General features: G+C 37.8%; 1 protein-coding gene across 2 annotated transcripts; it reads left to right on the top strand.

Moving 5' to 3' along the window:
• Positions 1-234: 234 nt before the first annotated feature.
• COPS2 (COP9 signalosome subunit 2) lies at positions 235-21,486 on the top strand. 2 transcript variants are annotated; one of them, XM_064668837.1, is made up of 13 exons: positions 235-417; positions 8,965-9,078; positions 10,138-10,215; positions 10,824-10,949; positions 12,224-12,313; positions 12,423-12,500; positions 13,361-13,535; positions 14,543-14,721; positions 14,853-14,905; positions 17,027-17,124; positions 18,740-18,822; positions 19,893-19,951; positions 20,732-21,486. In XM_064668837.1, the coding sequence occupies exons 1-13, from the start codon at positions 364-366 to the stop codon at positions 20,874-20,876; spliced, it is 1,332 nt and encodes a 443-aa protein (XP_064524907.1). In that variant the 5' UTR covers positions 235-363; the 3' UTR covers positions 20,877-21,486. The 2 variants fall into 2 exon arrangements, with proteins under 2 accessions (XP_064524907.1, XP_064524906.1); XM_064668836.1 differs by having other exon boundaries at positions 285-417; positions 12,203-12,313.
• The last annotated feature ends 5,350 nt before the right edge of the window (positions 21,487-26,836 follow it).

The following is a 26,836-nucleotide window of genomic DNA, read 5'->3' as shown; positions in this document are numbered from 1 at the left end:
CAAACCCTTCCAGGGACCCACAGCCCCCGCGGGAGGCGGACACCCGGCGGGCGGCCCTGGCGCCAGCACGGCGCGCTCCCGGCGGCAGGAGCGGCAGAGCTACCCGGGGAGCTCCGGCGTGCAGAGCCCAGGCCCCGCCCGGCCGCGTTGCCACGGCCCGGTCGCTACCAGGGGCAGGGCGGCCGGCGGCGGGGCGGCGCGGATTGGGCTCGGATTGGGCTCGGAGCGGCCCGGGCCGGGGGCGGGAGAGGCGCGGGCGGCACCGCGTTCCGGGCGGAGCGGAGCCACATTGGGCAGCGCCGCGCGGGCTTCTGGGAGAAGGGGCCGTCCCCGCCACCGCCCCCCGCCCGTCCTCCGGCCAAGATGTCTGACATGGAGGATGATTTCATGTGCGATGATGAGGAGGACTACGACCTGGTAAGGGCGCGGGGCGGCGCGGGGGCTCGGCGGTGGGGCCGGGGGCGCGGCCGGCGCGGAGCCGCTCCGGGCCGGGGCTGGCGCGGCGCGCCCGCCGCAGCTGCCGCCCCGCCGGGGCTGCCCCGGCAGGGAGCGCGGACAGGCAGGAGGAGTTTCCCTGCCGGGGAGGAGGGCGCGGGCAGCGGGCGGTGGGTGCGAGGGGCGGGTGCTGCCGTGGGAGCAGCCCCCGGCCGCCTCTCCCTGGAGGAGCAGGCTCCGGGCCGGGCAGGTGGATAGGCCCGGGCTGGCCCGCGGGCTGGCCCCGTGTCCCCGCAGGGCTCGGGGTGAGGGCAGGCTCCGATGCGCTGCCCCCCTCTCTCCCTCCCTCCTCCTGCCCCCGGCCCGAGTGTCGGGCACGAAGTAAAGTGATAAAGTTGCCCGCCCTCCTCCCCGCCCGCGGCTCCGAGAGGCCCTTGGGGGTGGATGCGGTTCATGTGCTTGTGCGGGCGACAAACTGAGGGAAAAGTGGGGGGAAGAGAAAAGGGGGTGAGGAGAAGGGGCCGCACGACCGGTTTGTGACGCAAAACGCTGAAGGATGCGCTTGTTTTTAACTTTTTGTTTTTATAGCCTTAGCGAGCGTTTTGCCACCCCCGTTTTGCTTTTAATTGCAAGGTTTGGGGGGTTTTCCTGTTATTATTTAACTAAATGTTGACATCAGGTTTTGTCCTAAGCTTTTACGGTTAAAAAAATTGCTGCTTTTCTCATAGGTTTTATTTACATTGCCCTTGCTTGTTGTTTTTTTCTGCTTTTACGAACTTTCCATGGGTTTTTAAACTAGAGACATTTAAAAAAAACCCTGTGTATGGTTGAGGCTTCAGTGCTGCAAACTCCGGACACTTGTTTCTGGAAGATTTGCTTTCTAACAACTATTTGGTAATCCTTGCACCTTATGAATTCACTTAAAATACTTACCTGATTTTAGTTGAAATAGTTTCTGGGCAGTGTTTATTATGAGCCGCTCAGAGTGGCTGGATGACATTAGATACAGAATAAAAGCACCTGGGTTTGGTTTTGAGGGATTTTTTTCGTTCATGTAGGAGTGCTTATGACCAGCGTTGTTATCATAACCCTATGAGCTGCTTGTGTTCCAAGAACTGTTAGTGTTCCCCTTAAGTCCATGAATGAATTCACAGACTTTCAAAAACAAGGTTACTGAAGAAAATACACAGAGACTGTTTAAAACCGAATTTTCATTCATTTTCATTAACACTGAAATTGGTGTCCTGATTTAAAATACTATGGGGTTTTTTCCACGTGATACAAGCAGAGGAGAATTCATGTTGAATATCCATCCATAACATGAGAACTGAACATGTCGAGAAACCATTGGAATTGCATTTTTCAGTCTTTAAAGGTACAAATTTGAGTAAGACTGCAGCTCAAACTCCTGCTGCATTTTGTCAGTTTTCACCAAGAATGGTTTAATGCTTTTTCCTGTGTTTCTTTCTTCTGAAGTATGTACTTTCTCCTTGGAAAAACCTTTCTGAAACGTCTTGCTTGTGGCAGGTTTCAGCCTCTGACTGTAGTTACTTTCACTGGAATATTTTCACCATCATTAATTACCCCTAGCCCAGACCTTTCCAAAATTTTAAAATACTGCTTGTAATAATTAGGAGCGTGTTAGTTTTTTCCTTTCAGTATGTAACTCCCATGTATAGCATTAACTAAAGCTACAGATTTTAAAATTTGATTTCAATTCATAACTGATGGGGGGGGAAAGCCTCCAGAATTGAATAATCAAAATATTCCAGCTAGACTGGTTTCAGCATTCCAGCACTAACAGACTGTGATTGGCTGTTGTTTTCAAATGTGCTTGAGACTGTAATTGTAGTGTTCCACAGAATTGTTTCAGAAAAAAAGTTAAGGGCCCTGAAGATAGGGCCTGGTTTCATCTTTTCGTGTTGATATAAATCTAGTTATATTAAGAGAAGACTCTATAAGGGGATGCATGACTCTCAAGTTCAGTGAAAAGGCTGCTGCAGAAGGCTTTGCAACAAAAAAAATGAGTACAAGACAAAATACTCAGACCAGTGCAGAGCTGAAAATAAAGGAGCACGTGTGAGTGCAGGTGAATACTTTTTTTGAGGAATAGGAGGAGAGGCAGTAATTAGAGAAACAGTTAAGGAAAGAAGAAATAGCAATTTTGTCAAAATACAGTATGGTGAAGCTAGGTTCAGGTTTCCCAGGGTAGCTACTAGCATAACGGTTGTACTGAAGACTCCCCCAAAAATTCATTTTGTCAGCTTTTATTAGAAGTGATTATGGCTCTTTAAATGTGCACTTGACCTGCTGATTATGGAGAACCAGTCAGTCAAATTTCCTTAAGTATGCAAATGTTTCACACTTGAGTTGAAATGTGAACAGATATTCTGAAGGCCTAGCTCTTTCCCAACTTCATCATGGAATTTTGTATAATTAGAGTAATTACTACACTGTTAAACAATTGAAGACTACTCACTTTACAGGTTGTACTTGACTGTTTCTATTTAGTTTTTCATTGGGTAAAAAGTCAAGGTTTTGTATGTAAATGACCTCAGCCACTCCTAGAGAAGTTAACTTTGTTTACTGGGAGTCTTGATATCAGGAAGAAATTCCATTTATGTTGGTGTGGATGGACCTAGATTCACAGTTTGCTGCTAATGTGCAGTGACAGCCTTGATTATAACATGGATTATTCCACTTCATGCTTCAATGAACAGAATAATGTTTACTGGTCATTAGGAAACCACTCAATTTTCATTTCTGGTTTAATTTCTAAATTCGAATTTCTAGCTTTTAGGTGCCTTACATGACTTCAGTCCAAGTTCTTTTTACTAGATCCAGCCTGAGGGTGGAGAAGGACAGGGAGGGAGGGACCATTGTAAATTCCATTTTTGTTTTCAGTCTGGGACAAAAGACTATGTTTAGAATTGACTTTGAGGCTAAACTCAGCCTTCATCCAGAAATTGATTCTTCCAGGCACAATGACAAACACATTGACAGTTGTTGTAGTACGTCTGCTGGATTGTTTTGTTTTAAATAAACAAGGAATTTGTCTGTGGTGTTCTTAAGTATTGTGTTCTGAAATTAAAGGAAGGTTGGACAAATCTGTTTTCTGAGCAACTGGTCTTTTTTATGTTATGGAGTTGTATGACTTCAGTGACTTGAGTGGAAAAGCTGGATAAAATTCTGAGGAACAGCCATCAGTTTGCACCCTGCTGAGAGGGCTACAGGTTCATGAGGATTGGTGTGGCTCAAGTATGGGGAGCATCCCCTTAGATTACTGAGGATTTCCTGTTTCAGACTGTGATGATATTGGGAAATAGATACTCTTATTATTTATTTCAAGCTACATGAATTGGTTCATTCTTTATTTCCAACAGAGAGAAATATACTCCATTTCAAAAGGAATTTTTTTATGTTACCAAACTTGATAACCAATCTTGTCAGTAGGTAGAGACATTATCCTATCTTATATTGATGCATTGAAATTTTATGCAGATATTGTCACCTCTTCCCAACTGTTCATGTTTCACTATTGCCATTATTTTAATAAATACATAGATATGTTGCAGACAAGAAAGTGATAATTCTGCACAAACAGACTTTTACAACTAAAGAAATACCAAATCAAGCAGATCCAGTTTACCCTCTTCTGTTTCCTTGTTATGTTTAATTACTTTAGTATGTGATTTAAAAAAATAAAAGTGAGCTTCACAGAGGACATAGGATGTACTGTTCTCTGAATTAATTACTGTTTCATATTTGATAGAGTTTCAGCATATGTCCTGAGATTTTATTTTATGCATTCTCTTCAGACTTATCTTTAAACACAGAATTGATATATATGGGGCTTGTTTTGCTCATTGAAATGTCTCAGGAGGAGGTATTGAGGTAAAAAGCCTGAAAATAATTAGTCAGTAAATTCTTTCTGTCTGACCAGTGACAAGTGTCAGTAAGTTCTGGGTTTTGTTGGCTTTTTTTGACAGTTATTCAGCACTGTGTTCAGAACAGAGCTCTCCAGGATCTGATATGCAGTTGGGTGCTTAACAGAAGCAAATTAGATCTAAGTTATGCTCAAAACTGGACTTTCTGAAAAGGATGCAGGTGACTGTAGGAGAGCTGTGTGACAGAGGTAGAAAGTAAAGGCACCTTTTTACTGTACTCTTTACATGTCATAATACCAGGTTTCTCCTTCTGCAGTCTCCTGTCTCATTTCTGTGCATCTTCCAACTGGAAAAAAAATTAAAACAAAGGCAGAGCAGAGTCTTTCATGGGACTCCTCTGACGCCGCTGCAAATCGCTGGTTTCACAGCCTTCTATTCCTGGTGTCAGCCCTGGTGTGAGCCAGCAGGCTCGGGATGACTTGCAGAGTTAGTGAGTAGGAGCAGAAGAGCAGAGACCTGGAACGTGGAAAAGAACCCAGGCCTCCCAATGCCTGGCTGAGTGCTTGCAGACTTCTCACACAGATCACACTCTTGTTTTTGCTCCCAGCGTTTGCCTCTGTTCTTTTCCTCCTTGCTCTTTTGCATTCCAGTCTTACTGCTTTCCTTATATTCATGTGCCTGGATACCAGCAGCAAATGCTCATAGAAACTGGTACTTGCTTTTTGTCCTGATGCCTGCAGGCCAGTGGTCCAGGAAGAGCAAATGCAAAGAAAGTTGTGCTTAGCAGACTTCCTGAATGCCATGGTTAGGAATCAAAGTTAGCTGAAGTAAAACTAAATTTGTACCCGACTTATTCTCAGAAACAATTGTACTTCATAAAAAAAAATAATTGTTTGAGTCAGCCAAATGGTTGAAATTTGGTAAAATTACCAGCAATTGAAAATTGACAGTAATAAGTATTTTCAACAATGTCCTTGAAGGATTCATTTTTACAGAAATAGATCTCTTTATATTGTGTCTTTCTTCTGGAAAGTTATCTTTGTATAGCTACTTTCCACTTTTTTTTTTTGAGAAAGGCTTGCAAAGTTTAGTTCCTGTAGAGCTGGTGAATGACAAACAATGAGCACTGGGGGGCTGCTCTCTCAGCCCAGCAGGATCAGCCATCAGCAAGGACTCTACAGCATAAAACCCTGAATTGCTGCAGGGAAGGGCAAAGGGATGCTGGGACTGCAAATGGACAGGGAGGATCTGGGAGCACTGGGTGCTCTTAACCTGCCTTTGCTGCTGGAGAAACTGCAAATGGATCCATGCACTAAAAAGGATGATTAAAGCTGACTGGGGGGAACTGACTTCTGTGTGTGCTCATTTTAGAATCTGAGGCTTAATGTTTTATAGCTGTTTACTGGATAAAATGAATTTTATGAAAATACGTAATGTAATAAAGACTTGTTAATTAAATTGGTTCCTTGGTACTAATTTAACTTTTAATAAAACTATCTGAAAGAACTATGTTCCAGGCAGAGTAAGCTATGTCAGGGGTTTTATCTCCATTACAGTTGAGCTAGTGTGGTAATTTCTCTTCCCCCAAGAAGTGATGGGATGGGATTCTGTTGTTTATAACTGAATGCATTTAGAACACGGAACAATGCTTAAATAATGTCTTAAGCTCTTTAACTCCATTTTTCCAGACTCTATCAGGGCTTTCTGATTTTTTGAGTACTAATTAAAAAAACCCACTCGCTTGGTTTGATCTCTGAGCAGGGAAGAACCCAGGGGTTTTCAAAGATCAGTTCTGCATACTCAGGCTATTTTTTTTTCATTTGAACTTATAATGTTGATGTCCATTTGAAAAATATCACCAGGATCTTAATTTTAAAAATTCTTAGGCCTGTGACTTTTTTTACATGAGCTGGAGATAAAGTATCACACAGGTGATACTTGATCTTGAAGTTCTAATTAAGAGTGTTGCTCACTATGCAGATTATTAGGTCTAGATACTATAGTAGAAATTCTTAAGAGTTATTTAGAAATCCTTTTTGTAAACTGTATGTTTCTACTTAATTTGCAACAAACTTCTAAACTAAAAGGGTTGCGCTGGGAAAGTTGTTCAAGCAGGAAGCAGGGGCATTAAAAATGAGGGTGAGGAAAGGTTAGGCTTTTGCTATCTGAATTTATTGTTAAAAGAACTTTTCTGTTTCCAGAACTGAGAAGGAAATGCATCTTTTTCTTAGTTTCACCTTTGAGGATACAGCTTCATGCTTCCCTCCTTCTTTCCTTTTGCTTTTGGCAGAAGCTGAATGTTTTCACGTTCATATCCTCCTGCACTAAGCCATCTCTGCCTCAAAAGAAGGCAGAGTGCTGGTCCTTCTGAATTTATCACCACTGATATAATTAGCATCAGTGCTTGAATTAAGATACAGTGTCTACATGGCTGATTTTTTTTTAATATCATGTACAGATTAATGGCATCATTTCATACTTAGTTCAAGGTTTGAAAGTTTTCTTCACAGCTATTAAGTCTAAATATGTCTTTTAAAGTAACCACCTTACATTTTCTCCCTTAAAACTTTGAGTCCTTATCAACATCCTGAATCTGATGTGAGGCAAATAGGCATCAAGTGAAGAAAAAATACAGAGAGAAAAAATGAGACTTCGATGCATTTCAAAGCATTTCCACTGGGGAAAAAATTATCTCTAGACTTAACACTTCTTCTTTATTATGTATTAATATTATGAAAATAGCTTTATGGGATATTTAAGTATCATTGAGAAAAATTATCTGAAAAAAGGTTTCTTGCATGAATCCACATCCAGAATCCCTGCCAGAGCTAAGAAGAAAATTCAGATGTTCCTGGCTTTAGGCTAAAAAAGCATATCGCCTCCTAAAAGGAATTAATTTAGTTTGCTTTCCTTTTATCTTTACAAATAGACACTTCTGCCAGAAATATTCCCCATTGTTCAAGTTAAGCATAAACAAGACATCAGCTGATTACACACATCTTAAATGTTATGTTGTTTAATTTTTGGCAGCCTGTATTTCCATAAGGTGCCTGATACAGCTGTTGACATCATGTTCACGCACTCGTAGCTGCTGCTCCACCAGAGCTGGATCAATAAAGACTTCACAAAAACAAGCTGACCAAAATGAAAGCCTGCCCAATGAAATGAGACACTTCCTGTTTTCTCTGCTGTTTTCAGTATTAAGTTTTTATAGCTCTGTGGGAATTCAGAAAACAGGTTTGTGGAATTGAGACCATTCGTTCTCACTAATGCTAATACTTTGTGGAGTGAAAATAAATACATACATGGGCAACTTGCCTACATGTTACAAATAGAAACATTAACAGGTAGAAGGACAAATGTCTCAAGTACCATGTTTAATAAATTCTGAGTCAACTGTGAGCTCCCATGATTAATTTTTCCATTAGAACTTTAGAAAACTGAAACTTTGAAGGATTTGCTTTCAGTGCAGGGAGGAGAGAGCTATTTTAAAACTTCTCTTTTATCTCATCTTTTTTCATTCCTTCTTATGGTTTTGAAGGAGTCCATTAATAGTAGGACATATGAACGAACAAAAGAGTAAATGTGCCTGATGAAGTACAATAAAAGAATAAAATCCAACCTAAAAAAGAGCACCTTACTATGCATTGTTTGTGTTGTTACAATGGAAAGTTACTGTGACAACAGTAACTTTCAGATTTAAACAGATTCTGTTAAACAGTTTATCTCCTAATAGCCAAGGACCCTATTCAGAGGAGTTGGCTTGAAAATTCAGAGGTGTGAAGTGGTTTTGAATCGTGTACACCTCACATGAAATTCTTATTTTAACTTTGTTAGTGTTTTGTAATTCAGACACACAACGTTGTCCTTCAGCAAAAGAAGATAAAATGTGTTGAGGAATTTTCATCAGAAAAAGTCTCGGAGTACTTTTTTAAAAAATAAAGTAATAATTGGTAGAAGTAAATTACTTCAATTTGTTTGGCACCAGTGTACATGATGGGTAATTATTTGATTAAATTATTGTGCCTGTGCCCCACCCCACTGTCTTTGGCAGCATCCTTAGCATTTTCTCAATCATCTCCTGCTTCTCAGCACAGAAGCAGCTGGTGTTCTCATTATTCTTTTTTTTTTAATTTCCTCACACAAGTATGAATCGTTATGGCATAAAAAGGCAGATTGGAGTGAGATTCATGGAAGCATTTGATATCCTCCATAGCTGAATCATTCCTGGTGCAGCAGCTCAGCCCCAGTCTGTGCTGGGGATGGCAGAGGTGGTAGAACAGGGTGCCTCTTGGAGAACCAGTGGGCATCTGTCCTTAAACACGGGCATTGGCAGAATTCCAACAATACAGTCTGTACTTGTCATAAAGGTGAAGCTGGTAGAGCTGTGAGTTCATTAATGCAGAAAGAAATCTGCTGGCAGGCAGATGTTGGTGGTTGGTGAGTCTGGTCTGGTGATGGGACAGATTAAATCACCATGAGGGTCCGTACCTGTCACATGCTCTAGAACTGAACACTTCCTGTTAGTTCCCAAGCATTCCATATCAGTTGGAGCAATGTCTTACTATATTTTATCCATTTTCAGCAGATTATTCGATGTTCTGAACCTTTCTTTTTTTCTCTTTTTCCCTTTAAAATGTAGGAATATTCTGAGGACAGCAATTCTGAACCAAATGTGGATCTGGAAAATCAATACTACAATTCCAAAGCTTTGAAGGAAGATGATCCCAAAGCAGCATTAAGCAGTTTTCAGAAGGTTTTCCATCTTTATGTTCTATCTCCTCTTTTCATATTAATTCACATTTTAAAATACTTGCTTACCATTTGAGTTATTTTCTGGAATTTTAAGAATAATTTTTAGGTTTACTACTGTGCTAAGTTTTTCACTGGACACCTTAAAACCCCTGGCTGACTGCCTTTCAGGATCATTCTTAGGGATCATAAATAGGACATGAAATAGTCTTATTTTATCACAGATCTGAGTTTTTCATCTTCAGGATTTACTAAGTTAATTGAACAGTTCTAAATGTGTTTTCACGTGTCAACAATAGAAGCCAGATCCATTTGGGTTTTTTTTAATGAAAGTGTTTTGCCAAGTGGTTTATGTAACATATTATATTTGATTTGCTGTCTGATTCCAAAACATTAAATGTATAAATACTAAGTGACACAGAGTTTCTTTTCTTCATCTCAGTTTTAAATTTTTTGTTTGCATACTGGTACCAGAAAGCAGTATGTTAGATGTAACTTTTTAAAGGAAAAGTAGGTATTTGCATCTCTTGGCTTATTTATGGTGTATAACAGAATTATATACATGACTTCAAAAAAACTTTCCAAAATTTTTACTTACGAAACATTCCCTTAACTATGTTACATTAAAGCCTAGAAGCTTTTCTGCTGTGTGTAATTCAGAACTGTGCTTCTTTAACTAATTTAGTCAAAATTGAGTTGAGTCGGTTTTGCAGGGGGTGTTAAAGCTTTTTTGTGCATATGTATTTATGGAGCAGTGGTAAAGTTTAGTGTTTGGCACTAAAGTTCAGTGTTTGCTGCTAACAACAACAGCAATCACATTCACCCTCCCTACAGCAGCTAAGTTGTGAAAACTTGTAAGATACAAACCTCTCACCAATCTTTTCAATAATACCAGGAAAGAGTAAAATCAAAGAACAGGGCAGAGTTAAACATTACTTGGTAAGGAACAAAGTGGGGGGGGGAAGGCATGTATGGGATGTGTACATTTTAAACAAGATATAAAATGGATTTAAGTTTGAATAAAGCTTTTATAAATATTGTGCAAAAAATTCTTCTATTTCAGGTATTGGAGCTCGAAGGTGAAAAAGGAGAATGGGGATTCAAAGCTCTGAAGCAGATGATTAAAATAAACTTTAAATTGGTAGGAATTCCAGCTATCACTTGGGAGTAAATGGCATAAATACGTATTTGATCCAGAGACCTTAAGTTATTATTCTGATTTACCCCCATGACAACTAAATCTGCCAGAACTTGTCTTTTGCAGCCTTTAGTGGCTACTACAGACCTGGCAGGAAAATGATGGGGTGGTTGCAAGTCAAAGGCAAAGTGGATGCAAAATAGCTGCTGTAGTCAGCTGATACTCTCTGAAAGTCTGAGGCTCAGTCCTTGCTGTCCTGAGGTATCACACCAGTGAAAATGTTCATGTTCTTGTGTGTGTGTGCCCTGCACCAAGACAGAGCAGTGAAACGTTTATATGCTGCATGTGCAGCTGTTCCAAACAGTTGTATGGCCAACTGTGTTTTCTTCATTGAGATAAATATTTTAAATGTCTATTCCATGCAGTGCTGATGAAGTTATTTCTGATTCTGCTGCTTATGAATAACGTGGTGATGTAAAAGTTCAAATAGCAACCACTCACTACTGCATAGTCCTTCTGTTATGCTTTCTTTCCTGTATGCACTTGCAAGATACAACTCAGTTTTTAATCATTAAAACAAAAATTATAATGTAATTTTGTTTTTCTTTTAGACTAACTTCCCTGAAATGATGAATAGGTACAAACAGCTACTGACCTACATACGGAGTGCAGTTACAAGGAATTACTCTGAAAAATCCATCAATTCTATTCTTGATTATATCTCTACTTCCAAGCAGGTTGGATAATCACTTCTTTCATCTTCATGGTTTTCTGTTTTGCATGTTAACTATGGACTTTTGTGTTTGGTTTGAGCTTTTTTGATCTTAGAATATATTTCCCACATTTTGTGGATTCTGTTAAAACAGATAACTTTTCATAGATTTGTCCTTTTTTGGCAATACTTACCTGGGTTTTCTATGCTCATAAATAAATACTTTTTTTTAATTAGCGTATTAGCTGCACAGTATCCAGTGTCCTCTCAAATTTTTAATTAAACAATACTTTTTTTTTTTACTTTTGGGGAGGAGAGGGGAACCTTTGTAGTGAAGTGTTGGTGTGAAATGCTGCCTGTCTGAGTGACCTGTGCCATGGTCACAGCCCAGCTCCTTTTCTTTTTTGTTGGTGTAGAAGCTTTACAGAGAGTAGGAAGCTCCTCTAACTGACTACCTGGGAGGATCTGGTCTTTAGTGATGACTCTTCAGTCATTATCACAATCTTTCCTGTCCTGCTACTCCTAGGAAGTGAAGGTTTAATAGCTGAGTGGTGGGTTACCCTTAAGGTCTAAAGAATTGTCTTAGACTATTCCTTTCTTGGCAAAGATTAGTCTCTGGTCTAAATGCAATTGAGCCAGACTTGGAGGGACAATCTGGAAATCTTAATTTTATGTATAGTCACAGATCTGCTATCCCCAAAAGAACTATGGCTGTAAACAATACTAATGCATTCTCTGTTTTACCTTGTAAAAGGTAACACTCAGCACTATGATTTCCATTTTAGATGTTGTATTTTTGGGTTTGTGCAGAGAAAAGGTTTGAAACACTCCAGAGGTTTCTTTCACTCAGCATTGGTAGTACAGAAAGGAGAAGGGATCTTTTCCTTTGACCGTTTTCCTCTCTTTGTAAAGTATATTTTCTTTTTGATATGTAAATCATTTTTGGTTTTCTTCTTTTTAAGTAGGAGCAATGTTGCCTGTCTTTGTTACACAACATCAGAATTCTATTCCTTGGTTATATAAGATGGGCTCTTATAAGATGCCTTTCATTTTTCACAGATGGGTGGAAATCTTGGAATGTGAATGCTTTTTAATTGTATGTTTCATATAAGAAAAACAAGTGTAGTTAGTTTTGTTACTTTAGAAGCTCTTTACAGTTTAAATGCAGACATTCAGTAAGATACAAATACCTTTCTTATTTTGAAGTTCAAGCATGCACTTTTAGTTTGTTCAGATTGACTTTATTAACAGGTACAAATTTGCTGTTTACAATTATAGAATTCTGATTTTTTATGCCAGATGGATTTGCTTCAGGAATTCTATGAAACAACACTTGAAGCTCTGAAAGATGCTAAGAATGATAGATTGTGGTTTAAGACAAACACAAAGGTAAAATATATAACTTACTGTTTTTTGCCTTTGTTTGACACCTTCAGCTAACTCTTATACTTGTGAAATCTTAATAGACCTCAGTACTTCAATTCTTTTTTCGTTACAGCTTGGCAAATTATATTTAGAAAGAGAAGAATATGGAAAGTTACAAAAGATTTTGCGTCAGCTGCATCAGTCGTGCCAGGTACCTTTATATTTTTAATCACTGTGGCTTAGTAAACAACATTGATTTTGGGGGTTTGGGTTTGTTTTTTTTTTTACATCTGTTGTTGGCCTTTGGGGCATGTTGCTGAGCTTTAGTACAGAGGGAAGAAATTCTGTGCCTGATTTAATTTGTTATCTGTTTGATAACATGAAAAAAAAAAAAAGATAAGTGTTTTATTCCTTGCTTAAAGATGATTTTTTAAAAAATTATTCACAGCTGCTGATTAGGTTGCTCTTCAGTCAGGTGCAAGGATGAGAAGCACATATCAATTATCTATAATGCATAGACATTCATTTTAAAATATAGCAAAGATTCCACGTGAGCTTTATTCAAAACTGAAAGTACAGTTGTTACTTTCCCATCTGGAAGGAGAAAAAATAAATTAGCCGTGCAGCCTGCTGTGTGTGTTTGTGACAGTTTTCTTCTTTCAATATGGAAAATAGGTTACAAATGTCTGGGAAATGGTTCTGTTACAGGCAGCAGAAGATTGTATGTGTTATCTGTATATATGCATTTGTGTCAGTCATTGCATTTATGTACTGAGAGTGTGATTTAAGCAAAGTGGGAAAGAATAATGGGTAAAGTTTTGAGGAAAACATTTAATTACACAGAAATACTGACGTTTTAAATAAAGGGCTTCAAAACTTGGCCTGTGATAAGTTCATTGAGTATTATGTTTTCTGTTAAGAGTTGTATCAAAATTGCAGAGTTTTTAGGAATATTCCTATTTCTGACAGGAAATTACTGAGGGTATTTGGTAATCAGTTTTTTTACTAGTATAAAACTGAAATTGCTGTTCTCTTAAAATTTCACAGTATTTATTACTTAATCTGTCCTAGACTGATGATGGGGAAGATGATCTAAAAAAAGGTACTCAACTATTGGAAATCTATGCTTTGGAAATTCAAATGTATACAGCACAGAAAAATAACAAAAAGCTTAAAGCACTATATGAACAGTCATTGCACATCAAGTCAGCCATTCCTCATCCGCTGATCATGGGAGTTATCAGAGGCAAGTTCACCTTGAATTTTTCATTTAACTTCTGTTGCATGGATTAGTTTTATGAAAATCTGAGAACTAATGGGTTTTTTTCAGTTCCAGCTGTAAAGGCAGAGGATCCTGTAGATTCAGAGGCTGCTGTCTCATCATGTAGGACGTAGCTCTGCTGTTCTGGTGCCCGAGTACCAGATGCACTGATCAGAAGGGCAGGACAGTTGGCCACATAAATGTTAGGAAAGAAGCAGTAGAAAGAAAAAAGGAAGACTTGAGCTGTTTGACACCATGGCAAGCAACAAAAGATAAATGCAAAGGCATTTTCAGGGGATAAAAACAAAGGCTTGACAGGAAGGGCTGCTGGCAGAAGGGACTGCTGTTTCTGTAATCCCCTTTGGTAAATTTGTGCTCGATGTCTCACCTCACTGAAATTCAGCAGGAACTGAAGGGCTTTAAGATGTACTTGAAAATATTATTTATTATCTGCAGTGATGAATTGTAGTGGAAACACGCTGTGTGTCTTGAAAAAAAACCCCTTCTCCAGAATACTGTTGTGCCTTCCTCCTTCCACTGCTGTAGGCACTTGCACAGACAATCAGGCAGCAGTGGGTACTTCAGGAGATAGAGAGTATTTCTCAGTTTTTCTGTGCAGTTTTGCTCAACAGATGGGGAAAATTCCATAAATATAGGAAGTCTGTTGCCATTGAAATGGAGATAAATTCCATTTCAGTTTTTAGAGTATTTTAACATAAGGGTGAACTAATTATTGGCTCTGAGGATTAGTGTTCTTTCAGTTTTACGATGTGGGTTGGGTTTTGTTTGTTCTTCTTTGGAATGAGTTTATCCAAATGACAGTGCTGTATGTGAAGGCCCTAATGCTTTTTTTTTCCTGGTGATTTCAGAGAATGAAATGACTTCTGAAAATATTTCAGTAATCTATTTAGAAATAGCGTGGAACTTGGGTACAATTACTGTAGTCAGCAACAAGCACACAGTGTTCCTTTTCATCTGTGTTTTCTTTTCAGAATGTGGAGGCAAAATGCACTTAAGAGAAGGAGAGTTTGAAAAGGCACATACTGATTTTTTTGAAGCATTCAAGAACTATGATGAATCAGGGAGCCCCAGAAGAACCACTTGCTTAAAATACTTGGTCTTAGCGAACATGCTCATGAAGTCTGGAATAAATCCATTTGACTCTCAGGAGGTATTTTTTTCTTTTTCCTTCACATTCCCCCTCTCCCTTTCTGAGTTTATAGAGAAATTACTCAAAAGATGAAAATGGAAAAAAAATACTTAAAATCTAAGCTTGCATATTGTGCTTTCTGTTCTGTGTAGGCTAAACCATACAAAAATGATCCAGAGATTCTAGCAATGACGAATTTAGTAAGGTAAGATTTTAATTTTTCTGGAGGAGAGAACAAAAAAAATAAAAAGAGAGAGAGTCCAAACCAAAATGAAATATTTTTAGAGATGGCTTTTCTCTATACAGCTAAGACAGTTATTTCATCAATATTAGCAAATATTAGTACTGTTTTTCTTAAGAAACTTACTTAGTATGAGATACCAAAGTATGTATATTATACCAGGTAGGAATACAAGAGACATGCTGTTTCTTCTACTATCCTGAATTTTTTTGTGCAGTGGCAAAAACCTAATTTCTATTCTTAAATAAAAACTGTCCCACCTTGTACTATAACTGGTCTTTAGGGCTGACTAAGTTGACTGACATGTCATACCAAAGCCAATAGAATAATTTGATGCATGGATATAGCATGATTACTAAAGGAGCTTCATAATTTAGCAATAAAAAACCTGAACTCTCAGGTGATCTCCCCTATCCTTCAAAAACACATGAAAATCAACAGAAGGCCAAATTACCTCTTACAGGCAACTGTGATATGAGGGCTTTCAGTGTATTAAGATCATAAGTAAAATAAAGTGAACTGAGGCAGGTTTTGTGTACTGTGCTTTGAAGCTGCCCTATTCCATCCATTCTATCCTGCCTTTGCTTTATCAAGTTAAAAAAAATAAACAATACATAGGAAAAGCTTTCCCACCTTTTCATTAGGTAAGAAGTGGTGTCTGCTCACGTTCTGAAATGCACAGTTGATCTCCTGTTGGAACAAACCCTGCTCTGGTACCGCTGTGGTGCTGTGCCATTGTATGCATACAAATTGTTTCTGGAAGTGAGGATGTTCATCCATTTTTGACACAGTGCTTGAATAAATTATTTGGCAGTTCATTAAGAGACTATTCCCAGTAATTCATTCCACTTTAGATGTGTTTTTTCTACTTCACTGTCATAGTTCCTTGTGAATTTGAGGCAGAAGGAACTCCAGATGGCCTTACCCAATCTGATTTTATTCATATTTCTAATTTATATCTTTTATCTTGACATTTGAGTATAACTGCTTCTATAAAATTAATAATGCAATTAAAGCAGTGTAGATAAGAAATATGCAAAAGATAAAATTAATTTCAAAGATTACAATTATGTTTTTAATCCTTTCTATACAGTGGGAACTTATATGTTTTACATATGATAAAAAGAGACTTCTGAAATAAACAATAAAATATACTGAACTGAAATTCCTTTTAACTGTTAAGTAAAATTTACTCGTTTCATGTGATACAGTCCATGCCATTCACATAACTCCATTTATAAACTACTCAAGTTCTACCTTAAATGTAAGAGGTCTTTTTCTTGCCCATTTTAATAAAGGATGAATCTTTTTGACCAGTTTCAAAACAATTTTAAAATATACAAACCAGGAAGGAAAAATAAACGTTGTTTTTAAAATGTTTGATGTCAGTATTAAAAAGAAGTCGAAAGCATGTATTTAAAGAAAAAGGTCTTGTTTCAGTAGTTACAGCTCTTGATCTTAAAATGATGCTGTGGTGCCACTACTGAACCCACCTGTTTAAAACCCTTTCTCAGATAACAAGATTGACTGACTAGTTAAAGGATATATACACAAATAAGGTATAAATAAAAATCTAAAACATAATTTTATGCGAGAATTACTGATGGTTAATCCTGGAAGTCAGGATTTCTTCCACCTTCCAGTATTTTCAGAATTCAGCTTAAGATGGACATTGTAGAGACAGCAACTGCCTTCTACGCTCTTTTTAGCTCTTATTTCTGCCATGAATTATGAGTTATTGAAGCCAAAATTCATGTAATGGTACTTTTCAAAACTGGCTGTTTTTAGGGTCTAGGCTTTTTTAAAGAAGTAAGTACAGAAAGTACAAAAGTTTTGAAACTAGAGTGCACTTGTGGAATGACTAAATGTTCATACTAAACTTTAGTAAATGCTCTTAAAATTGAAATAGGAGAAAGGTCATTTCTGTTGCATTTCATCTTGAGACAGTTTTTTGCTTATAAAGGTTCTGAATGTAATTATTTGCCACCAACGCTTAATACATGTTTGTATAGAAGATGTAGAACATACTCTTATATAAGTCTGTAACTTGTAGAATAATAATTCAGTCTCTTGTTTTTTCTGAAGTGCCTATCAGAATAATGACATCACTGAATTTGAGAAGATTCTGAAAACAAATCACAGCAACATCATGGACGATCCCTTCATAAGGGAGCACATTGAAGGTATTTTTGAAGGCTATTTTAATCCTTTTTGTTTTCACTACTTGGTAAGCTGCTGGCTTTTTTCTATTTTTTTTCTTCCCCGTGGTTTACTTTTCTTCTTGGCAGACTGAGAGTTCTTTGTAATTACTTGTTGACAATTCCTTCACTGTTTACAAGTTCCTTAGGAGTTGGTCAAGGCCAGCATGCATCCAGGCATGTGGCATGTCTGTGAAGAATTGCAGGAATGGTGGAGAAAGTTCTACCAAGAGGGGATGTTCTAAGATAATATCTGTGGTGGTGTTAAGACACTGAGTATTTTGAGTGGTTTGGTTTGGGGTTTTTTTTCCCATTGTAAGGGTGAAATGAGAGCAGCCCTTACCTGTAAAGGTGGCTTGTAAAAAATTTTTGGACTTACACTACCTATACTTAATAAACCAGGAGAACACATCAACACATGCCTTTCTGTTCCAATAACATGATAAAATAAAGTTCCCCCTGCATTTTTTAATGTATTTGAGAACTGAGAAGTCTCTGCACTTGAACATAGTGCCCAGTTCTTCAGGTGACTAATAATTCCAAGAGTAGGTGTTACTGTGGCATTGCAAGATCATTTAGCTGGACAGTTATATGAAAAAAAGAGTTAAATCTAGAGACCTGCTTTTCCTATACTTCTTGTTTGTAAAAGAGAACGTGGCAAACAGCAGGGGAAACTAAATATAACCCTGCTACTGCTGCTACATGTTGACTACTGGTGAGCTTCAAAGTCTTGTAGGGAGACTGTAAGATTAGAGAGATGGATGCCTGAGGAAGAAGATGTGACAGAACTGAAAAGCAAGAGAAGGACAGTTGAATCAAAGAATTGAAGAGGATTATGTGCTAGTGATGTCTCATCTTTTTCACTCGGTAGTGATACGACATGGTCGTGGCTGTAATGTTTACATACCTTGCCTCATTGTTTTAATCTCCTCAGTTTTATTGAGACACATCATCTGGTCTTCAGTGGTTTTTTTATTATATAAACAGTCCTTGTGTAACTAGTTAGGTAAAAATGGATCTAGATTTTTTTTTCCTATTAATTTATAATTGTAATTTATGCTTTCATTTTATCCCAGCTTTCTTTAATAATGTAAAAAAATTCTAAAACTGCATTACTTTACTGAAGCAAAATCAGACACTTCATGCAGATTGTTTTATACTGTTTCAGTTCCTCATCATAATTATACCACTAGGCCCTGATCTTTTCACTTTAAATGTGAATATTCCCCATGAAGTTAAATGCACACAGACTTTTTAAGTTGCATATCCTTAAAAATACCACTTTTCACTTTTGTACAACACATAAATTAGAGGGACAGACGTACCATGCAGTAATCTCTAGGACTTATGCAGTTAGTTTGAATAAGTTAAATTTTTACCAGAGAATATATTGCTCCATGTTTAAACAGTTTTTGACTCTGTGTGTCCACCTTCAGGGTTGCACATTGTTTGGATCCCTTGGATTCTGCTGTGCTTCCCCACCCACTGAATTACTACCTTAAAAGATGCTGGTATTTAGGATATCTTTTTGTATGGAGTGGTGTTGCATCTTTATTTCAGTACTGTTGTTTTTACAGTGTTTATTTTTTCTTCTCTACAGAGCTTTTGCGAAACATCAGAACACAAGTGCTTATAAAATTAATTAAGCCTTACACAAGAATACATATTCCTTTTATTTCTAAGGTATGTGTCAGTGGAGCCTTGCATTTGCTTCAATAAATGATTAATAGTGAATAAAAGCTTTTAAATAAATACACTGCTTCCAGAAATAGATCATCTAAAATACAATCTACACCATAAAGTAGCACTGATGCACTGCTGGCAGCTTTGCAGTGAAAAGAAAGTAAATTTCAAGTGTCATGTGAGTGCTTTTTATAATATGTACTATGATATACTTCTAAAATACTCAATTACCATATTCTACTTGGTGTGGAAAATCGCATTTCTGAAGAGAAGTATACAAAGTGGAATTTGTATAATTAAAAATGTGATTATGAATGTAAATTTTATGAACATAAAAAATTAAAATTTGAATTCCTTTTGTTCAGAAGGTATCTTAAAATGTCCGTGTTGTATGAGTTACAGAACTGTGGTAGTAGAACAAACCAGCCATTATCACAGAATCACTGAAATCATTGCCTAATCTGGAAAGAACAAAATCAAACCCCAGCGATAAGAGATGACTATTTCCATCTCGTGTGGGTCTGTGATTTTGCTTGCAAAAATTCACAGCATTACAGAATGTGTCATGAAATATTAGAAGTGCCTATTTTTTATCCTTAAATTCTATTTAGAACTCTGTGTGCCTTTTTTTTAAAATTAGACTTAGTGTGTGTAGAACTTGCTTGAGCCAGAAGATGCAATTATGTCTCTAAATGGTTTTGAGTGTAGATCCATTCTTTCCTGATAATTACTGTCTTATTTTATTTCCTGGGGTTTTGTGGTTGTGGTTTATTTTGTTGTTGTTTGGGATATTTTTTATCTGTTTGTTTTTTCAGTAAGTCAGTAAAGGAACTAATTTCTGGAGCTTCCAAAATTTTGCTTCAGCCTTTTCTGAGAAGTTACTGATCTCTTGATTCTTGGCCACATGTACTTTGGTGGAGGTCTTTTTCTTGACAGATCATTATTGAATTGATACTTTTGAACAGTAAGAAACAGAAATGAAACCCAATTCTGTATATGAAAATAAAGATTGGAGGGTTTTAATGTTGCAAAACATGATGGCAACATAATGAGTTTTCTTTTTCTTTTAGGAGTTAAACATAGATGTAGCTGATGTGGAAAGCTTGCTTGTGCAGTGCATATTGGATAAGTATGTACTTTATTCTTGATTATTGATCTTTGATTACTTTAAAATAAACTATACAAGAAGCAACAAAACATTGTTTTGGTGCATTGTGACAATACTAGTTGATTCTAGAAGTGAAAGGTAATGATGCTGATTTTGGATTTGCTTATGAGCACAGTAGAGTATGTTGGAAAGATGGGAGCCAAGAAAATGACACAGAGATTGAGTGGCATGTTTTTATTTTAATTTTTAATTACATAATAAAGTGTCTTGAATTATTATGAAATTATGAAAGTTACTATTCTAAGTAATTGCTGCTTATACCCATGTATATTTTTGAGTACATTTTCAAGTTGACAAATTAGTAGTCTGCTCTCCTTAACTGGAAAAACTTGACTACGATTCCTAAAACCTATTTTTCTGGAGGGTAACTTGTTATATCTACTGCAAAAATAAAATCCATACATGAGTTTATATTTTTTTAATTTCTTTTGACATAAATCTCCATTTTTTATGATTCCTTGACTTTCAAGAATTGTTTACCTCATACTGCTTTAGACTTTGTGTGGGTCATAGTTAAGCAGATAAAATGTGCATTGCCCAATGAATAAGTCCATTTGATTTCCAATCATGGTTACAGCTAAATAGGCAGGACTATCCAGGACAAGAATTATAAAGGCGCCGAATTCTGAAATGGACTTTCTGTCTCTCTTGTATCAGACCTTTTATTTTCCCTTTGATTTATTGTTAGTTCCTATTTCCACCTCCGTTAGCAATTGACAGTTTGTATTTCTTTGCTTCCAGCACTATCCATGGCCGAATTGATCAAGTCAACCAGCTCCTAGAACTGGATCACCAGAAGAGAGGTGGTGCCCGGTATACTGCGTTAGATAAATGGACCAACCAACTAAATTCTCTCAACCAGGCTGTAGTCAGCAAGCTGGCCTAACAGAAAACAAGCTTCTACAAACTACTTAAGGCAACAGTGCAGTGATGTAAACCTTAAAAGAACTGGGAATGGCAAAACTACTGTCGGTTGGTGTGCCCTGAAATTATTGGAGTTATGGCAGAAGTGCTTTTTTGATCAGCTGGTTTGTGTTTTGCTGCTGCATTTATCCCAAGAAAAAAACAGCTTTAATCTCCAGAAGAAAACCAAAATGCCACGGGATTTATGCTGTATTGACATCTTGCCCTAAACATACAACATCCTAGTAATTTGTCAAGGGGCAATTGATGACCAGAGAGAAGATTTTTGTCATGATTTTAAATACACTGACACATTACTGTTGGTTAAATTTAAACATGTTTTACCTGCAGAAATTCTCTCACAGAAATAACCTGCAATAACTTGAAATGCATACCCTTTTGAACACTTCCTTTTCTCATGTATAAATTGAAATGTTTGCTGCATTTTGCAAAATGTCAATTCTCCAAAAATGTGTCCGTATATTTCTGTACCTGCAGTGTAGTAAAGGTTTAGAAGAGACCCCATAATTATAGTGGCATACTGTCACTTAGGTTTCAAGCAGCAAAATAAACAGTGCAGTTCAGAAATTGTACAGTTGTTTCTTGATGTGCTTTCATTATACTTGAATTTTTCTTGTGTTATTTTTAAAAGAAAATAGATACTACTTCAAAAATAGGTATTACTTGATCCTCACCTCATTTGTGAAGGACAGTATGGAGATTTTAAGTCTGAATGCCCTGATAAATGTGCTGTTGATTTTTCTTTTTTCCCCCCCTTGAAACAGTGAAACATAAATACTAAAGAGCTGACATTTAGCAGTCTTGCTAACTGACTTTCAGCTTGCAAGATGCCAAACCATTATCAGCCCTGTCTGGTTATGTTGGTGGGTATTTGGCATCTCTCAGGGATATGCTCTGGTTTTATTTTGCTATTTTAAGAATGCAGGTTTGCCAAGCAGTACCCTGGGAATAGAAGTGCAGACCCTCTTTGGCCTGATCTGTGGTCTTTTTGACTGGATTCAGTGTATACAAAATGACACTGTGGGTTTGGAGTGGGGCCCAAGTACCATGACATTGGTCATAATGGAATCTCTTCTCAAATGTTTGAATGTGTCGTAGTCCCTTCAGAGCTGCTATTCAAGTCCTGAACTCCTGCCACATAGTAGGCACATGCCTTTTGTGTCCTAAGATTTTGGGATCATCAGATCCATTTAAAATATAGCTGCAGTGGTGACCACAGCACCTTTTATTCCTGTAGCAGATTGTCTGGAGCTGACAGAAAAATTCTCCTGCAGGCCTCAAACGTAGAAGGAATTTTAAAGGGTCACTTCTGTAACTGAGAGCAGTGTGTGATGGTACACAAAGCAGTGCCACACACAGACATTATAATAGTAGAAGGAAAAATAAGTGCATAGAGCAATTAACACCACCCCAAAAATAGTGGAAAAGCCTAATAAATTACACATGCCCATCACATACATGCAAGGCACCGTGGTACACTCAATGTTCTAGAGCAGGATTTAAATTGGTAACAGGGTGTAACTAAATAGGATAAAATTTATTTTTATCTGAAGAATAGTTATGGCCCTTAGAAAATTATTTTGCTCTGCAGTTGTCAAAGCAAGTGAATTTTTTTTCCTGGAGTTTACACAATAAAGCTTAATGTGTACCATGAGTAGCATGATGCTGAATCTTGGGTGAGCATTTCTTCTTCACTAATGCTTTTTTTTTTTACCCATAGGTATTTTTAATTTATCCACTTACTTAAAACAGTGGTAAAATAAGAATATAAATTGAACTTAGTTTTTAAGCAAAGTTTTTTTTTCCTTTGTAAAATCTGTAGATAACATTGACTAAAAAGCACATTGTGTGTTGTTTCCTTACAATGCTGTGATGTGTAATATAGTTTTTACTTTGAACATTCCAATAATACCTGGTGATGTGAAGTTGAACTTAACAATACTGCATTGGGATAATTGGGACCCTTAGCTACAGATCCAGAGACTTTAATTTGGATAGGGAATGTTGCAAGGTTCTTCCTCCCTGGGGGACAAGGGACTGTCTCAGCTCTTTCAAGGTTCTCCTTCCCATGGAGACAGGGACAGTGACAGCTATTTGAATATGTTTCCTTTCCCTGCCATTTCCCACCACTCTTGCTGTGGGAAGGAACAACTCTCTTCTAAAGGAGGGGGAAAAGGAGAACTGTGGATAAACTTACAATCACTGAAAATAAAAAAGTCTTCTTGACTTTGTCTCTTGTACCTGCTGTAACCTTCCCCATCCCAGCCATGTCTGTTAGGGAGGCATGTTTGGATTTTTATCAAGAAGGAAACAGGAATACTGCAGTAAATCTTGTCCTTCCATTTAGTTCCCTTGTTTTATCTTTTTGTTCTGAAGCTCTAATTGTCCAACTTGTGAAGGACCCTCAGTTTGAGCGGTGAGGGCTAGCGATGTTTTTTAGACCGAAAAAGCGTCAGTCTACCTCTAATAAATTGTTGCGTGTTTTGGCATGTTTTAGTTCTTACTCATGTGTACAGTGCCTTAGCAGCTGTGCTCTAGGCACATAATGAAGATTTATATAATCCCTAAGGGATTCTACTCCTTTTCCGAGTTCTCATAATTCTTAACCTGGAAGATGAGAATTTTCTGTGGGGAAATACAGAGGAGCTCTGTTGTCATACCACGGCAGCAGAAATCGCCAGTAGTTGCTGTAGCCCACCTGGTCCCTGGTAGATCTGGCTCTGGTGTCATTTCTGCCTCCTTAGGAAAGGTGAGCAAGCAGTTGAAGGAAGAGGGTGAATGAAATTTTTTTCAGGAAACACTCTTGCACTGCAGGTTGTTCCAGACGTGGTAAAGCAGCCACGCTGTGTTCTCCAGTCTGAGTTCCAGTCATTAAATTTCTGCAGTTGTCATTGATTGTCAGAGCCACACTTTTCACAGCTTCTGGGGTCTTTTTATATACTTTTTGTTGCTGTTGGTACAAGACAAACTGGCATCTTAGTACCAGTACCACTGTTTGCAGAGGAACATTTTAACGGCTGTTGTAATCTTGTGTGAGATTACAACAGTGATTAAGCTGTGTATATATAAACCCTTCTTCTGAGTTGCTGGCAGCTTATGCATTAAAACTGGACAACGTGAAAATGAAATCTGGGAGGATGTGGGTGCTATGTCTGCATTTCAGATTTATTTTTTTTATTTTATTTATCAAGCTTACTTGGGAGGAATGTATTCTTTTTGCATCTCAAAGTCCTACTCTAATGGATTGGATCTGAAACCTTGATGTAGTGAGGATTTCATTTTGCTTTTAAATAGGACTAAAAATGTATTGAACAATAAGAACAAAAAGAAAAACCCAGCTAAACAAAAAAAATGGAAAAATGGCAAGGCAGCTGAAATGCACCTGGTAGAATAATATAATGAAGGTATTTGAATTGTAGTCTGTAAATAAACACTGATTTTTGTAATTACTCAGAAGTTGTCAGCTGTAAAACATTATGTCTGTATTTGAAGATTGTATTTTTTTTGAGAGGTACTAAATTAATTTACTTGAGCAGGAACTGTGTATTTATGGAGTAAGTAAAATGACATCACTCTGGACAGTACCCCTTGCTTTCTCAAAAATACAGCAATTATTTGAACTAAATTTCCATATAGAGATGTTAATATTGACTTTGAAAGTTTAGCTGTTACTTTATTATTTTGAAAGTGCTAAAAATCTATTTTAGAACTAGGTTAGAGAACTAGGTAAAATACATTACAAGCTAATCAACTAGTGAAGTGTTAATTAAGATATTGACAGAAAGGATTATCACTGTCTTAAAAGCCTCTAAATCTGTGGGAAGGTAGATTGCAAAGTGCATCTGTGTTATAATAATTGCATATGTAGTACCAAATCTTAGCTGTAATAACTGGAGGCATTACAGCAAGAGTAAAGGCTAATCCCTTCCTGGCTGTGGTACAGAGAGCTGCATGGCGGGATCTGTCTCAGTTGGCTCTGCTGCCTCTCTGCTCTCGGTGGGAGAGCTGGGCTCACTCTGGCAGCTGCCAGGTAGTAATTGCACGTTGCCATCAGAATCGTGATTCTCAGATTCATGCACTAGTTCCCGGCTCACCTTCCCACTTTGGTTCCAGTGATGTTCCCTGTTGTCTGTCCCCAGCTGCCTGTGCAGAACACCACATGTTGTACCAGCAGATACAAGTGTTTATTTGCCAAGATATACTTTGCTTTCTGTACTTGTCTTTTCTCTAATTATGCTGAAGATTTTAGTCCCAGGCCAGTAAAACTGTCATTTTGGAGTTTGCTTTATTCCTGCTGCCTCTTCCCCTTGCTCACCATGGCAGCCTCCAAACCTGCTGCAGTCCATGGTCAGGTGGTGCTGCTGCCTTGGAGCTCAGTCTCGGCCTGCTCAGACCTAGGGGGTGGAGGGGGGTGTTACTGAGCAACCCTTATTTCATGTTTCCATGCCAGTGCAGTTAAGGCTGTACATATGTTCAGCTTCCAATGTAAGGAGCTGCCTCGATTTCAGTGGGATGTGCATAATCACATCCTTATGTGTTTTGTGGGACTTTATACCCACTGAATGTAAATAGACCCTATGGAAGTAGAGAGCGTGAGTGGCTGCACATGTGCTGTTAAATTTGCTTGTTATCCTGTGATTTGAATTCTGAATACAGTCACTACCAAGTGCCTTTCCATGTTGCTGAGGTATTTTGGTTTAGACTCCATTTTTTATTTTTGTGTCGACCTACATTTTCTTCTTCCTTTGACCTGTGTCCTCCATTGTGTTTGGGAAGGGTATTTCTACCACCCAGCAGATGCAGCAATAAACCCCCAAAAATTTACAAATTTTTTCTGTAAGCAATCAGCACTTGCTAGGTTTGACCATCATTTTTGCTTACAAACTCTTTGCTTACTTACTCCATGTTGCAATAAAAAAGTAGCAATGATTGTTTACAAACTGCCAGATTTGAGAACTGGACCCTTAGGCTTGAGTATTCAAAATCAGCTCCTGCAGTTACCAGCGTGTTTAAATTCAGCAGGGTTTTTAGAATTTTTTTATGGCTTCCTTAAGGACTGTAACACGGTTGGGTTCTCTTACACAACACTCGATCAAGATGGTGATGATGTAACCAGATACCCTGGCATATTTGTGATAGCTGTGGATAGAGGATCTCACATAACTGGTTCTGAGTGCTTTGGTATGTTTTTCTTTTTGGTGATAACACAGTTAAATTTTACGGGAGACTTGACATTTTTTTTCACCCAAATGGCCACTCGGGTGACCCAACATGACTTTCTGTAGTATTTATATTGCACAGATTTATGTAGCTCTGATATCTCTTTAATCACTGCCCAATTGAGATCTTAGACATCCTTGTTGTTTGTGCATAACAGCCCTTTCAAGTGTGACCTTTCTGTTGGTATGTATGTTGGGAACAAAAGAAGAATTTCATAACGGACAGCCTTGCCATAATGAGTCATTATTTCTTAAAAACACAGCCACTATCTTAAGCAAATGTCATAATATATATTCTGTGGTCAGCACCAATTTGAACAAATTAAGCTGCATTCCACACTAAAACACTGGTGTGCTAATACAAGAAAATGATTGTTCTACTTGTTTCAGTGGGATTTTTTCACTGTTTTCTGTCCAGTCAGGCAAGTTCTCCCACATTACTTGGGAGATGAAAAGTGACTAGGTTTGAAATAAATCAACCTAATTTTGCACAAATAAGTGAAACACATTTAACAACTGGGAATAAAATATATTTTGCTCAGTAGAGATTTGTTGTTTAAGTGAGATTAAGTTTAGGTGGCATATGTTTCATAATTATTATCTGTAGATTTCCATCTCATATTTAAGTTCATCAATGACTGATGAAATGCTGTTCCATTGCATCAGCTGAAAGCTCTTTGTACAACCAGCCTAATCCACAGTT

The sequence above is a fragment of the Pseudopipra pipra genome, chromosome 12 (assembly GCF_036250125.1).
Source record: "Pseudopipra pipra isolate bDixPip1 chromosome 12, bDixPip1.hap1, whole genome shotgun sequence".
NCBI classification, from domain to species: domain Eukaryota; kingdom Metazoa; phylum Chordata; class Aves; order Passeriformes; family Pipridae; genus Pseudopipra; species Pseudopipra pipra.
This window is presented reverse-complemented; position numbering and strand designations above follow the sequence as displayed.